This window comes from Dipodomys ordii, unplaced genomic scaffold (assembly GCF_000151885.1).
Source record: "Dipodomys ordii isolate 6190 unplaced genomic scaffold, Dord_2.0 Scaffold18, whole genome shotgun sequence".
NCBI classification, from domain to species: domain Eukaryota; kingdom Metazoa; phylum Chordata; class Mammalia; order Rodentia; family Heteromyidae; genus Dipodomys; species Dipodomys ordii.
The window spans coordinates 18,334,655-18,350,228 of NW_012267234.1; the positions used below are offsets into that span (position 1 = coordinate 18,334,655).

At 56.7% G+C, this 15,574-nt stretch overlaps 1 protein-coding gene across 1 annotated transcript; it reads right to left on the minus strand.

Moving 5' to 3' along the window:
- Positions 1 to 4,637: 4,637 nt before the first annotated feature.
- Positions 4,638 to 14,896, minus strand: Cotl1 (coactosin-like F-actin binding protein 1). The gene is made up of 4 exons (XM_013012709.1): positions 14,727 to 14,896; positions 14,200 to 14,333; positions 11,967 to 12,124; positions 4,638 to 5,730 (listed from the first exon to the last, which is right to left on the minus strand). The coding sequence occupies exons 1-4, from the start codon at positions 14,894 to 14,896 to the stop codon at positions 5,620 to 5,622; spliced, it is 573 nt and encodes a 190-aa protein (XP_012868163.1). The 3' UTR covers positions 4,638 to 5,619.
- Between the last annotated feature and the right edge of the window lie 678 nt (positions 14,897 to 15,574).

Below are 15,574 nucleotides of genomic sequence, written 5' to 3' on the forward strand. Positions count from 1 at the left end.
CCAGGCTGGCTTCAAACCCCAATCCTCAGATCTCAGCCTTCTGAGAAGCTAAGATGACAGCGTGAGCCGCTGGCGCCCGCTGATGGTGTTTCAACGTAACTGCTTACAGCACTTGGAGGGGCAAGGACCAGGGACTTTGCATACACCGCAGGGGGACAGAACCGGGGCTGGAGATGGGCAGGAGTCAGCCACAAGGACCCACAACATGCCCATAGTCCCAGGCACCAGGGGAGGCTCTGTGCTAGCCCCTCCCCACCCATCCAGTCTCCCAGGATGGTGTCCGTGGGCCACAGCAGGGGGCCTCAGGCCTCTGTCTGAGCCTCAGCATGGCTGCACCATGAGCCCTGCCAGGCTGGTTCTGAGCCCTCGGCCAGACATTATGCTACAGCACACCAGACACTTTGTAGCAACGATAAGAGGCAGACAATTGCTATATTGTTTTAAAAAGACAAAACTGAGTGCTGGTGGCTCATGCCTGTAATCCTAGCTACTTTGGTTTGGAGGCTGAGTTCTGAGGATTAAGGTGTGAAGCCAGCCCTGGCAGGAAAGTCCATGACATCCTTATCTACCAAATTTAAAAACAAATTAAAAAAGCCAAACTGAAGCTGTGGCTCAAGTGGTAGAGGGCTAGCCTTGAGCAAAAGAAGCTCAGGGACAGCGCCCAGGCCCTGAGTTCAAGCCCCAGTACAGGGGAAGTGGAGGAAAGGCCATAAAACTGAGGTTCATAAAACTGTCCACTGTTCCGTTATACATGTAGGAAATGGCAGAGTCAGGATTAGAACCCACATACTTAACCACAAAGTCATCACGCTGGTTCCTACTATGCGTTATGGTTTTCTTCTTCAATGAGAAAATGCATTTGCACCTCCCAAATCAACCTGCAGGGCAGCCAGTTGCTCCAAAATACGGGACACAGGGAGAGGAAAATGATAAAGGAATCCTCCGTAGGAAAGGTGAGAACCTGCCATTCTCCAGGTAAGTGCTGCTCTCCAAGCTGCCTCCCCAGCCCCGCCCAGCAGCACCTGGGGTGAAATGCATGCTGGGAGCTGCCACCGGGACTGGCGGGCTGGGGGAGGGGCACGCCTCCAGGAGGATGCTCGGCGATCATCCCTGAAGCAAGCTACAATGTGGTCCAGCGTTGCCATAGCAACTACCCATCTGGGCTATTTCCATGAAATGGGGTCCACATCTTCTTTCTGTCTAGACTGCTGTGGCTTTGGCAGGGGGGAGTGGGGGGGCGGGGAAGGATTCTTCCCTTCAGTCAACAGATCTTTAAAGGTGTCTGGGGTGGGACTTTCAGATGCTTTCAGGAACCAGACAGCTAACAAGAAGCAGCTAATAAAAGGAGAGCAAGGAAATTCAGTGGGTGATGTGGGCTAGAGGACCATCACATCTGCTCGGCAGTCCCTACTTGCTCTGGAAGAATGGAAACCCATACTGTTGCATCTTCAGATTTGCGAAGAAAAGTTACCACAAGCCATGCACCGGTGGCTCACGCCTATAATCCTGGCTACTCAGGAAGCCATGATCTGAAGATCGCAGTTCGAAGCCAGCTCTGGCAGAAATGTCCCCATAAGACTCTTATTTCCAATTAACCAACTCAAAAGCCAGAAGTGGAGCTAAAGCACTCACCTTGAGCAAAAGAGCTCAGGGACAGTGCCAGGCCCTGAGTTCAAGCCCCAAGACTGACCAAAACGAAAAAAAAGTTGTGAGCTGAATTTATATGCAAAATCTTTTCCGTATTCAAATGCTGGCAACCCACTTTGACATGCAAGGTGGGGTTCCAGGCACCCTAACGCTGGTCGCCCACTGCATAGCTCTGAGGATGCCAGAGCCTCTTAGCGCTGTGCATTGTACACTGAGCAAATGTGTGTGCGTGTGCCTATGTGGGGTGAAATCTGCCTTGTGGGTCAGCAGCTTGCCAGCTCCAACTCTGTATCAAGCCAAAGTGTGGCTGAACAACTACATCCAATATAAGTCACCAAAAGGGATTAACAGCTGGGCTTGGTGGGGTGTACCTGTGATCCCAGCCCTTGGAAGACTGAGACAGGAGGATCTGGAGCCTCCTCCCTCTCTTGGGAAATAAATGACTAGCATTCAGAGATGGGAGAAAGCATTCACAGTGCACTGATTGTGACAAGAGCAGATTCATAAAAATATGAAGAGCATGGTCTCAAATACACTGAATTAAAAGTCTGGGAAAATAATCTGATCTGCAAATGTGGCAAGACTTAACCAGGATACAAGGCTTTTTTTATTTTTTTGCCAGTCCTGGGGCTTGAACTCAGGGCCTGGGCACTGTGCCTGAGCTTCTTTTGTTTCAGGCTAGCACTCTACCACTTGACCCACAGCACCACTTCTGGCTTTTTCTGTGTATGTGGTACTGAGGAATGGAACCCAGGGCTTCATGCATGCTAGGCAAGCACTCTACCACTGAGCCGCCACCTTCCCAGCACCAAGGCCTTTTTTTTTTTTTTGAGTCAGGGTCTTTCTGTCAGCTCAGACTGTCCCCAAACCCATGGCCCTCCAGCCCTCAGCCTCTGGAGAAGCCAGGATTGCAGGCATGAGCCACCAGCACTGGGCTTGTTTACTAAAACTTCTATATTCCAAACACACAGGAAAATAATCCAAACAAAGTCCACTCCCCTCTACCACAGATGCCAACGTTTCAGGGCAGGTGCAGGTATTTCCCATGTTCCAGGACCGAGGCCAGGTGGACCAGTGAGAGTCTCTGGGCAGGAGTCTTCCTGCCTGCGTTTTCTGGTGTTGGTTCCTCCCGAGGGCCGTGTTTCTGCTCGTGTGCATGCTCATAAGCAGCCTCGGGAGAGTTGCTTCGAAGGTGCAGTACCCGGGTACTGCTGTGCCCATCGCCCAGCTGCGCTGGCACCCACCTGCGAGTTGCACAATCTGGTGGAGGGCTGGTGGCGTGCCAGCCTGTGCTTCCCACAGCCTGAGTGACATCCACATGGGAAATGCTGGGGCAGAGCCAAGGGGCAAGGAAAGGCAGTCAGCCTGCCCTGGCTCTCGGTAAACTGTTCCCACTGTGCTCCCAGCCCCTTGGCCCAGGGAGACAGAAGAGCCCCGTCCTCCAGCTCCATCCCAGACCCACCCACCGCACCCTCAGCCTCTGGGGAACACCTGGCCCGCTGGCCCTGCTCAGAGGGGGCTGAAGTCTGACACCTGCCATCCGCTGAGCCTGTGGACCTAGCCCCGTGGTGGCTGGGCTCCAGGGAGGGGCGTGGCCATCGCCACACCCCGCAGATCATTAAAAAGGCCACAGAACCACCGTGCTCAGATCCCTGGCAAAGGGGCTGGACGGGGCTCAGGTGCAGTGGCAGAAATGAGAGCGAAGCCCCTGGCCTCTGCCCGGGTCTGGGGGCTCGAGGGAAGCCCCGCTCACTGCTCACTCGCCCCCCCCTCCATCATTTACTGAACACGGGCTCCCGGGAGGGAAAAGCGAGGGAGACCGGGTGGCAGGTACCAGTCTTGCAGCTGCACACAGCTGGCGGTCTCCATCCCGACGCCGCGCGGCTAGGAAGAGGAAGGGAGACGCAGGCCCGGCTGCAGACCCTGCAGTCCCTGCCTGTCCTCGCTCTGGGAGCCTGGTCTCTGCTCACGTCCCCTTCTCCCTGCCCATCTTCATGCTGGTCCCTCCTCTCCCTCAGCCTCACAGGACCCTCGGACTTCAGCCTGGTGTGGCGGCCACCCGAAGCCCAGAATGATCTTTAATTATTCCCTTTCTCCCAGTCAGGCTGCATTCACAGGTCCCAGAGCATGGAACCATCGAGCTTCTAGGAAGGACTGTTTGGCACACTCCACCTTCCAGAAGGTTCCTCAAACTCTTCCACAAGAAGCAGTTAGCTCAGAGCTCCTGTTCCTGTGAGTCACTGGCTGACCTTCATGGTTCTCTTTCTCTCTCTTCTGTGGTTCTCTAGAATGGGGAACTAGGAGGGTGTCCACCCTCAGGGTTGACCAGCAGGCGCCTTTTGCCCAACTGGGCCTGCACGGTGGGCCGGGATGACCCCCCACCCCCGATAACCCCTGGAGAGCCATCAGCGTGCTAGCACCCTAGAGGGAAGGGCAAGGTTGGGAAACAAACAGATCCCCAGTGACCAATCAGGTTCCTGCCTTGGGAGGCCAGGGCAGGGCCCCAGGCTTCCCAGGGAAGAGCCGAGCAGCTCAGCCACAGCCCAGGCAAGGTAGGAACTGTGGAGGGCATGGACCATGCGGGGTGAGCTTCCCAGAAGGCCACTAAGGCCAGACCCAGCTGTTGCTCAGACACTGGCTGATCACCAAAGCCAGTTAGTGAGATACTCCGTTCCTCCCCTCAATCAACAAGCTGGGTGTGGTGGCGCAAGCCTGTAATCTGTTAGCCTGTAATCTCAGCTAGGCTGGAGGCAGAGAACTCAGGACAACTGGGGTCCAAGTCCAGCTTCACCCCATCTGAAAGATGGCTAAAGTAGAAAAGGGGCTAGAGGTGTGGTCAAGTGGTGGCGCGCCTGCCAGGAGCCAGGGAACCTACCCGGTCCCTGTGGGTCCCCGCCTCTCCCTGCCTGACTATCAAATCTGAACACAAGGCTGGATGCCTTTGTTTCCACCGTACAGAAACTCGGAAGACAAATCAAACCTTTCTGTTTTTTTTTTGAAAAACATTTATTTCTGTAAACCGTTTGAATGCCAGAGATGATCGTCACAACCCCAGTACAGTACAGTACGTTTTCTTCCCCCAAATAAAAGGAGCGGGGACACCCAGGAAACTAGGAAAATGTGCTCCTGAACAACCAAGCCACTCTCATCTTTCTTTACAAGCAAAACCAAGCTCTGCTTTTCACTTTAAGGTGGGGCCCGGGATTCACACCACAGACAGCCTGGGTGGTGGCTAGCAGGGCCCCTGGGCTCCACTCCCGAGGGACTTCTCCACTTCAAGTCCCTCTCCTGGCAGGCCGGCCGTGGTGTCAGGCTCACCCTGCCAGGCCCCGCCGCCCCCCACTGGACCTGCCCGCGTTGAGGCGGGGTGTCCACCAAAAGGGTGGTTTTACACCTTGTGCCGCCGACGGGCAAGTTTTAAGGCAAATGTTTACCGTTTATTAGTCCGAGCCAGGCCTGAATTTCACTGGGCAATACTGCCTGCTGGATGTGGAGCTTAGGCAACCTGGAGCAAATTCTAGAAGGTCTGGGCTGACGGCTGGACTGGGGTGGGAGGAGGGGATCTCATGAGGCTGGAGTTGGCGGGCGCTGCCCTGGGGCCCAGGGTGGCATCCGGGCCTGGCCCTGGGTGGCCACGGTGAGTGCGGGAGAGATGGAAGGGAAAGCAGGGTCCATGGGAGACCCTGACATCTGAGGCTGATGATGTGTGTCTGTGACATCCACATGCGTTTCCTTTAGAATGACGAAGAGGGGAAAGGACAAAGAGTTATCCAAGAAAGATGCTCGTGAGCTTCGTGAACGGGAGTACGGCGGGGCCAGGAGGGGCTGGGGGGGGGCTTGGGGTGCGGACATGGGTGGGCGTGGCCTCTCGTGGCTTCTCTCCCCGGTGGGCTGGTGGGCTGGCAGCAAGGCGGTCCCCCCTGTGGAGCAGGAACGGGCAGCAGAAGGCTCTGGAGGGGCGGAGGGGCGGCGCTACTCGGTCTGGGCATCGTAGTTGGCTCCCCCTGCCTTCTTCAGCTCATTCTTGATGAAATCTTCCTCCAGCTCCTTCCGATCGCTGATCACAAACTCCTTGGCAAAGTTCTGCAGGGAAACATGGAGACACAGGGCCTGGGTTCAGGAGGAAGGGGAGGCCCCAGCGTCGCTAGGCAACGCCACGGGAAGTCTTGGCGCCCAAGATGCGTACAATGGATCGGAATGAAAGCTTGGCAGCAGTGCATGCTCCAGCCCAGAACACGCCTGGAGGCTGGAGGCTGAGGGGGACAAGCCGGGCAGCGTGGAGATGATGGGCCCCCGGCAAGCTCTGGCTTCATCATTTCCTGGCTGGGCTACCTGGGGCAAGTCCCTTTCCACTCGGTGTGACTCAACTTCCTCATCTACAACACCCATCTCGCCTGGGGGAGGAGCGGTGAGGGGAAAGGGCAGGAAGGCAGGCGGGGCGGCCCCAACCTCCTACCACCAAGAAGAAAAGCTGGGCTTCATAGCCCCTGCCCCACAGGCAGGTTTCAAGCGCCAGTGTGGCCTTTGCCGCCGGCTCTGCCCCCGGTGCCCTGAGGGGTTCGGGGCTCAGGTCCCTGCTCAGCCTGGGAGCGAGCACGTGGCCTTTCCAGCCATACTCAGTGACTGTAGGAATATGTGTTGGTATTCACTCAACAAACACGATGCCCGGGGCCGCAGTGGGGAGGGATATGGGGGTCACCAGCCCTCCACGCACGGACACCGCTGGCGTGAACAGCAAGGCGGGGTGTGCCTCACGAGGCAGCCCTGAGCCACGGTGACACACAGCAAGGTGAGGCCAATAAAAGCAACTTCAGGAGGATGGCAGAGAGCACAGAGAAAGCTGCCGAGCATGCGAACACGTCGACAAGGGTTAGAAAATTACACACCTAACGAGCCCGGGAGGGCGGCGGCGCCGGGCCTTCGTGCCACACGCGGCCTTGCACACTCAAGGACCTGAGTTCAAACTCAGTAGCCAAAGCCGGGCGCTGGGGGCTCACACCTGTCATCCTAGCTGCTCAGGAGGCTGAGATCTGAGGATCACCGTTCAAAGCCAGCCCAGGCAGGGAAGTCCATGAGACTCTTATCTCCAATAAACCACTAGAAAACAGGAAGTGGTGCTGTGGCTCAAGTGGTAGAGCACTAGCCTTGAGCTGAAGAGCTGAGGGACAGCGCCCAGGCCCTGAGTTCAAGACCCATGACCCAAAAAAAAAAAAAAAAAAAAAGGCCTATGCACACTGTGAAGTACTACAAAGCCCCAAAAAGGAGGAAGTTCTGCCACACATGACAACGCGGACACACCCAAGCAGCGTGGAGCAGAAGCAACCAGACATGAAAGGCTGCCTACTGCCCAGCTCCACACATGCGCAATGCCCAAAAAAGGCAAATCTGTAAAGACAACGTGGATCCGCGGCAACCAAGCGCTGGGAACAGGAAATGACCAAGGGTGCTAAAACTGGATGTGGTGAAAGTTACACCACTCTGTGAATTTACTACAAATCACTGAGCTAGAGGACAAATTAATCGTGTTATACCAATTAAAACTGTTGAAAAATACCCAACAGGATGATCAGTATTATTTACATCTTAGAGATGAGAACTGCGGGCCGTGGCTGCCAGTGTGACACAGGCTTACTTAAGTCCAAAGCCAGCACCATAAAAGTCACCAGCTAGTGGGTACCAAGTCCTACCACCACCACCACCACGGCTGCCGCCACACACACACACACACACACACACACACACACACGAGTTCATCATCTTGAAGCCAAGCATGGTAGCACACAACTGTAATCCCAGTACTCAGGAGGCCAAGGAGGGAGGGTGGCCAGTTCAAGGCCAGTCTGGGCTACATGGAAGACTGTCTCCTGCACAATTCTACAACTACACTAAATGCCACTGACCCCTCCATTTTAAATGTTAGTTTTAAGGAAAATGGATTTCATCTCAAGTAAAAAACAGAAAAAGTCACTGCACCTCCCCTCAAAAGACAGACTGCACCGGAGGACCCTCAAGGTCAAGTTTCCCAGCACGGGGAGAAGCCATGTGCGGTCAAAGCCATGGGGAACATCACCTGAGTGTGTGTGTGGGGGGTGGGGGAGGTAGGAATGTGTACCAAGCTGCTCACAAGCGCCAGGCACAGACACACACGTTTGTTCACGGAGTCCTCCCTTAGCATATTAGCCTTTCATTTCCCAAGATAAGGCCACGGCTGAGCTGAGACCGCCATACACAGGCCACAGCTCCGGGTCCTCCAGGCCCTTTCCACTCTGTCCCACCATTCTGTGCTGTTGAGTGTGTGTGTGTGCACATGTGAGTGTATCTGTGCACACCTGTGTGAGTGTGAATATGTGCACAATGCTTGTGTGTGTGTGTGTGTGTGTGAGAGAGAGAGAGAGAGAGCATGCGCTGTACAACGCGTGTGCAGGAGCACTATGTCCAGGGAAGGAGAAGTAAGAAGCGCCGTGTCTCTCCGCTCCGCACCCCCCCCCCGGAGGTGGGGGTTGTCTGGTTTGGGCACAAGGGCAAAGAAGCCCAAGAAGGAAGTGCAAGGTCCTCCAGCCCCATGACACACAGCAGTCTGTGTAAGGACACTAAGCCTCTTCAGTGTCTATAATTCCAGGTACTTGGGAGGTGGAGGTCAGGGGTTCAAGACCAGCCCAGGACGAAAAGTTTTCAGGACAGAAGTGGTTATGTACGTGTCATCCCCAGCGACACCACGGAGCCCAAGCAGGAGGACAGCAGTCCAGGCTGACCCGGTCATGCGAGGGAGACCCTAGCTCAGAAATAACCAAGGCAAAATGGGCTGAGGCTCAGGTGTGCGGTGGAGGGCCCACCTCGCCCGTCCAAGGCCTGTGGTCAACCTCAGTACCGCCGAAAACTAAAAAGACAAAACACAACGACACTTGGGGTCCGTGGGGGTCGGCTGTTAGGGCCGTGGGTTAGGAGCCGAGTTCCGTGAGTCTCGGGTGAAGGGGGTGAGGAGCTGAGCTTGGGCCTAACCCGCAGCGTCTGGGACGGCAAGTGAGAGGCAGAGCAGGCGCACACAGGAAGCCGCTCCAGTAATGCACGAGGTCGCAGTAAACATCAATGGGTAACGTATGACGTAGCAATAGACGCAGCAGAGCCGAGGCCTTGGGGTCAAATACCGTGAGATGCAGGCTGTGCCCTGCTGGCCCATCCCGAGCCTGCGGACGCAGCAGGACGGCGCCCGCACACCGTCCTCACACCGAGACCCCCGCACCCGTGCTCAGCTGGTACCCAACGAGGGACAAGGCCAGGCGCCAGCTCGCTCTGGGCCGAGCTGCGGGCCAAACCCAGCCAGGGGCAGTGGCCACAGGGCCCAGGCCTCTGACCCCGGCTCGGCACTCCCTCTGAACACCCAAGCAACTGCCTACAGTCCAGGCCCCTGCATTTTTTACCTCAAACGTCCACGGAAGCCCTAATTGTGTGTGGCCCGATCTGTTCATCCACGTTGTCGGGAACAGCCAGTGTTGGGAACACTTTACCTCCCCTCCCGAGCCCCTGGCAGACAGCATGCATCAATCGCTGACCAGCTGAAGAGCTGACCAGCCAATCATGGCTGAGGCTGAGGGAGGAGGCCTCTCCTGGGATCCAGGCCTAGAGGCATCACCACAGAGTGGACATCCGCTGGCAAGAGGCTGCCTGGCCCACCGCGGAGAAACAGAACTGAAAGAAGACGGCAAGTCTGCTGGAGCCTGGATCAGCCACACCTAAAGCCCAACCACACGCTTCCCAGCTTCCCAGTCCCGAGAGCCGCCAAGCCCTTTCTGCTTCTATTCATTTGAGTTTGCAAATAAACCAATTAGAACTAGAATTCCCTCCTCAGGTTCCCGCTGGAAACCCATTTCCTCACCCCACCCTCGTCTCAGGCCCCTGGCACCAAATCAGAGTTCTAGATCTGATAGGAGCCCTGAAGGCTCCCTCCCGCCCCCCTCCCCTCCACCAGGTTGCCTGGGTAGAGGTGGGAAAGTCCTGGAGCTGGGCAGTGGAGGTAGCTGCACAACCCTGAGAATGGGCCTAGAGCCACGGAGCTTTGCCGTCAAAACTGTTAAAATGGCAAATGACACGTTATTAGGTTTTATGACCATTGTAAGTGTGGAAAGAAAAGGAGAGCTGCGGGGTTGGAAAGACTGCACACAGGTCAGCTCCCAGGAAGCCCCCACCCCGCTCCTTCCAGCTCCTCTCCCTCCAGCACAGGGCTGCGGACGGATGGAGCGGAGGGGGAAGACGCCTGGGGAAGCCCAATGCAGCAGGTCCCACGCGGGGCCGCAGGTTCAGTGTCCAGCAGCAATGCTGACAGCCGCTGCAATGCCCACCACGCTCAGCCAGGCAGCAGTGCCTTCAAAAGTGGTCTCTAGGCTGTGAACTCTGGAACCTTCCAACCTATTCTCCAAAAGGCAGACAGAGGAGAGGGTGGAGCTGGGGCTTTGCCATGTGCTCAGAGCATTTTTTTTTTTTAATAAAAATTCTAGCTGGAAGCCAAGAGCAGGAGAACGATGGGTACCGGCCGTGCACTGGGGAAAGGAAGGGGACACTCTGCTAGAGAAAAGCACCGAGTCACCAGACACTGCCATCACAGCACCGACCAAACAGGAACCTAAAACATACCACGGAGCCGTATGTGCCGGCGACTCACACTGTCATCCTAGCTACTCAGGTGGCTGAGATTTGTGGATCATGGTTCAAATCCAGCCCAGGTAGGAAGTCTGTGAGACTCTTGACCTCCAATCGGCCACCTAAAAGTTGTAAGTAGAGTTGTGGCTCAAGTGGTTGAGCACCAGCCTTGATTGAGCAGAAAGCTCAGGAACAGTAAGTAGGCCCTGAGTTCAAGCCCCAGGACAGCCCTCCTCACTCCTGCACCCTCCCCCACCCCACACAATCGATGCACACTAAAGTGCTCTGTAGCCAGTGGCCAGCAGCCTGGCGGGAGGAGCTGGCCGGGAGGGCGGGAAACAGCTATGACAAGGCCACAAGAAAAAAAAATTTTTTTTTGGTTGGTCATGGGACTTCAACTCTGGGCCTGGGCGCTGTCCCTCAGCTCTTCAGCTCAAGGCAAGTGCTCTACCACTTGAGCCACAAAACCACTTCCAGATTTCTGGTGGTTTATTGGAGATAAGAGTCTCACAGACGGGGCTGGGAAGGTGGCTCAGTGGTAGAGCGCTTGCCTTGCATGCTTGAGGCCCTGGGTTCGATTCCTCAGCACCACATAAGCAAAAAGAAAAAAGCCGGAAGTGGCGCTGTGGCTCAAGTGGTAGAGCGCTAGCCTTGAGCTGAAGAGGTGAGGGACAGCGCCCAGGCCCAGAGTTCAGGCCCCACGACCGGACCAAAAAAAAAAGAGTCTCACAGACTTTCCTGCCCAGGCTGGCTTTGAACCGTGATCCTCAGATCTCAGCCTCCTGAGTAGCTAGGATGACAGGCGTGAGCCACCGGCAGCCGGCAATAATTTTTATACTAAGTTTTCACTGGAAGACTGTCATGTACATGGAAGTTGCAAGAGAGTAACGCATTGCCATATCACCTCCCCGCTGGTGTGAACACCCTCCCCGCTGGTGTGAACACCCTCCCCGCTGGTGTGAACACCCTCCCCGCTGGGGTGAACACCCTCCCCGCTGGGGTGAACACCCTCCCCGCTGGGGTGAACACCCTCCCCGCTGGGGTGAACACCCTCCCCGCTGGTGTGAACACCTCAACACCACAGCTGCCGCTTTAATAGCAGCCAGAAGCAGCGCACGTCCCCCGTCAGATCCCAGCACCCTCTGCTCTGACTCCAATCCAGGCGTTACACTGAACATCGCCACTTTGTTTTTCACGGTCTGGGAATCATGATGGGCGATTTCAGGACATTTTCATCACCTCTAGTCACATAACCCCATCACTAACCTACGATTTTTTCCCCCCAAGTATTTTTTTTTTTTTGGTCCAGTCGTGGGGCCTGAACTCTGGGCCTGGGCACTGTCCCTCAGCTCTTCAGCTCAAGGCTAGCACTCTATCACTTGAGCCATAGAACCACGTCTGTCTTTTTTCTTATGTGGTGCTGAGGAATCGAACCCAAGGCCTCAGGCATGCAAGGCAAACACTCTACCACTGAGCCACCTTCCCAGCCCCCCCCCCCAAGTATTGAGATCTGGACTCAGAGCCTTTCACTTGCTAGGCAGGGGCTCTACCACCTATACCATCACCTCCACCCTTTCTTGCTTTAGGTTATTTTTCAGGGAAGGTCTCTCTTTTCCCCCAGGGCCAGCCTCTGACCATGAGCCTCCTCCTATGCCACCCCAGGAGGGCCCAGGAGCGCCACCTACCTGCACCACCTCCTTCACCAGGGTCTTGTCCGTCCCGGTTTTGGCACGCTGCAGCCCGCTCACGTTCTCGCCGATCCACGTGATGAGCGCGAACTTGGACCTCTTGCTCATGGCGTCCCCGGTGGTGAACCGCACGAAGGCAAACAACCGGACGTCATCTGAAGCCAAACAAGGGGAAAGCGGGGTTCACTGAAGACAGCCCGAGACCAGGTCCCTGGGGGAGGAACCGTGACAGCCACAAGGGTGCAGTCTGGGAACAGCCAGTGTGGATGGCAGGGAGGAGGCTGCCACGCGTCCGTGCGTGCATCCATAAGTGCGTGCGTGCGTCCATGCCTAGGCCCCAGGTAGGGCCTGGGGTCCGGGGGGAACACAGGCAGTGTCCTCCCTGGGCCTGGAGGTGGCCCTGGTCCAGCAAGGCAGCTGGCTATGGGTGACCACAAGCCCCTGGCATTTCTGCCCCCTTCCGCTGGGCGGGCCGTGCTATCATTCCCATAGCCTCTTCTCTGTGGTTCTGGGCCCTTCCTTCCACTGGTTTACATTTACATTTGGATTCAATACACACCATTTTCATCTCTGCCACAAGCCCCTGGGCTCAGGGGCTCCAATCCCCACCCCCCGCCCCAAGGTGGCCCTGAGGTGATCACAAGGCGTGTGTGTACCTGTGTGTTTAGATGTGTGCGCATGCGTGCGTATCTGAGGCTGGACACTTCCTGTGACAGGCCTGCCCTGCATGGAGGGCATGGAGCCGTATTCCTGTCCTCACCCACGGGGTGTCAGGAGCCCCCAAAGACACCTGCCGCTGTCCCCAGGGCAGAGCCACCCGCTGAGAAGCTCTCATCTACATGGATTTCTATTCCCACCTCAAAGGAAGAGGTGACAATGATTGATAGGAAATGTACTCATTACCCTACTCATGTAACTGTAACCCATCCGTACAGTATTTTTACAATAAAAATTATATATGGAAGAAAAAAAAAGACCCCTTGTTTTCCCACAGAATTCTGTGATTCATTGAGGAAATCGCATAACGTGGTGGGCATGGTGGTATATGCCTGTAACCTCAGTACTCAGGAGGCTGAGGCAGGAAGACCGAGTGTTTGCTGGGCTACACGGTGACTGAGGCCGGTCTCCAGAAAAGATGGAGAGAGAAGGCGGGGAGACGGAAGTCCACCAATCACACATCAATCAATCAGCCAATCAACAACCCAACTGTGCTCAGCTTCCCCAGAGCGCTACACTGCCGGTCCCAGTCTGCAAGGCCACAGCAGCCCCGTCTGGGGGTGCATGCTGGGCTCTGGGGACAGCACTGGAGTCGCTCACCAGGTACCAGCTGCCTGCATAACCCTGTGGTCAGGTCTGGGGAACTGGTGGCCCCATCGGCACTGCAGAGCGATGCCAGCCTGGCAGGCCTCTGTGGACTGAGTCCCGGGGAGTCTTCCCAGCATACCCCAGAACCCCGGTTCAGCCAGCTGGGGTGGGTCCTGGTGTCTACACTTCAGAGTAGCTCCTGAGCTGTGCTGACGCCACAGATCAGAAGACACACGCAGAGGTGTGTGTGCACGCGTGTGCTGGATGGGCATGTATGTGCACGTGCGTGTGCTTAATCAAGATGCCATCCCTCCTACAGTCCCCTTCCAGGGCTTTCCATGCTTCCCACTAGCCCAGTCCTAGCGAGTCTATGGTAACAGCAGACCCACGGCCCCCACCTGAGGCAGGCAGGCCACAGCGCCCTCCCTCCCCCTCATCTCAATGGACGCTCGAGGACAGCAGTCCCTCGGTCTAATGGGGAGCCCACCTGTCCCCTCCAACGGCCCCCCAACCTTTCTCTAGCCTGGAGGCCTCACTTCCAAGGCGCCCCAGGCCCCACTACACAGCCCAGGCTTGCATCGGCCTCGCAGGGGAAGGAGGAGAGGGGAGAGCAGGAGACAGAAGAGGCGGCGGGGGGTGGGGCGGTCCCCCAAATCTCAGCCTGCTCGACCTCCCCCAGAAAACTCAGTCATCTTCGCTTCTCATCCTTTTCCTCAGCTGAGAAAAAAAGTCAATGGCACGAAGCCACCACGTAAAGGCCACAATTCCGTGGCTTCTAGGACTCACAGTACCGCACTACCATCTAATTCTAGAACATTCTAGTCGCTGTGGAGCTGTCTGCTACACACAAGTCTCACAAAGGACATCAACAGCACGTGGCCTTTGGGAGGGAGCGCTTTCCTGCAGCGTGATGTTCAAGGCTCACTGTGCAGTAGCGTGTCGGCGGTCTGATCCTTGCTGTGGCTGTAGAACATTCCAGGGCCAGGAGCGGCCACGTGATATTCTCCACCCCTCCCTGATGGGACACTGGCTGCCTCCACACTGCCCTCTTCAGCCAAACTGAAGATGAAACGAGCGAGCCAGAAGATGCAGCTGGCCCAGCAAGCGTGGTGGCTCATGCTCATAATCCCAGCTACTTGGGGAGGTGGTGATTTGGAGGGTCAAGGTTCAAAGTCAGCCCAAAGTTAGACCTGATCTCAAAAACAGCCCCACTGTGGCTGGTAAGGAGTTGGGGTGGGGAGACACATCCCAGCATGTGGAGGTGCCTGGGACGGGAAGCCCGTGAGCTTGTGAGTGCTGGGGTCCCGGAGCCTGCCGGGAAGTGGAAGTGTTTGGATGGCGGCTGAGATGGGAGGGAGGCAGGCCTTCCTTCCCGATGCCTCCCGTGGACTTCGGAGGCTAGGGATGCGCTGGTGTTTCCAGGGTGACCAGTTCTGTGGAACCAGCCCTGACCAGAGTCCCAGGGGCAGCGTGTGGGCCCAGCCTGTCCGTCCCTTGCTGTTGGAAAGCTGCGGGCACTGGTTTGGCAGGAGCTTTTTGGAGACCCCGAACTTCATCTCAGCCAAAGTGCGGGGCCTTCTGGTACAGGGGGCACCCCGCCGCTCCAGCGCTTTCAACCTCATCCTCCCTGGGCACTGGCCGGCTCCTCCAGGCAACACCAGCCACCCCCTGCTCTGCCAGCTCCTCGCCCCTTCCAACGGCCTTGTCATCCCGAGTAGCACATCCCTCCCAGCATCACCCACAGGCCATCACCCAGTTAACCCTGCGTCCTCAGTACCAGCCCGAGATCTGCCACAAGATGGCTGTACAGCCAGTCACACGCCTCAAGGGCATTGGGAAGCTTCCAGAACCACAGGCTGACATCACTAAAGTGATCCTGGGGGAGGAGCACCGTCTGGGACAGTGTGCTTATCTGACAATGGTTTAGTCACCAAGATTGCTGACCGACACATTTCCAAAAACCCCAGCGTGGCATTCTGCTTACAAATGTTTACCCACAGAGACTGGGCCAGACAGAGCGCCAGCTGAGCCCAGAAAGAAAAGCTGCAGCCGAGCCCGCGTCACAGCGGCCCGCAGGCCAGGGTGACCCCGCCGGAGGAGGCCCGGCCCTCTGCACCCGTCCCTCTCCAAGGGCACACACCATGGCACGGGGGCCAGGCTCCGAGCCGACATCGTGTGCTGGCCCAAGGCCAGTCCTGGCTGGTGACCAGGGACGGGTCAGGCGCGACCCTGCCGCACTTCTACAATGATTCTTCTGGGTGCACAAAACACACTCGAGGTGTGCGTGATGGAAAGACAAA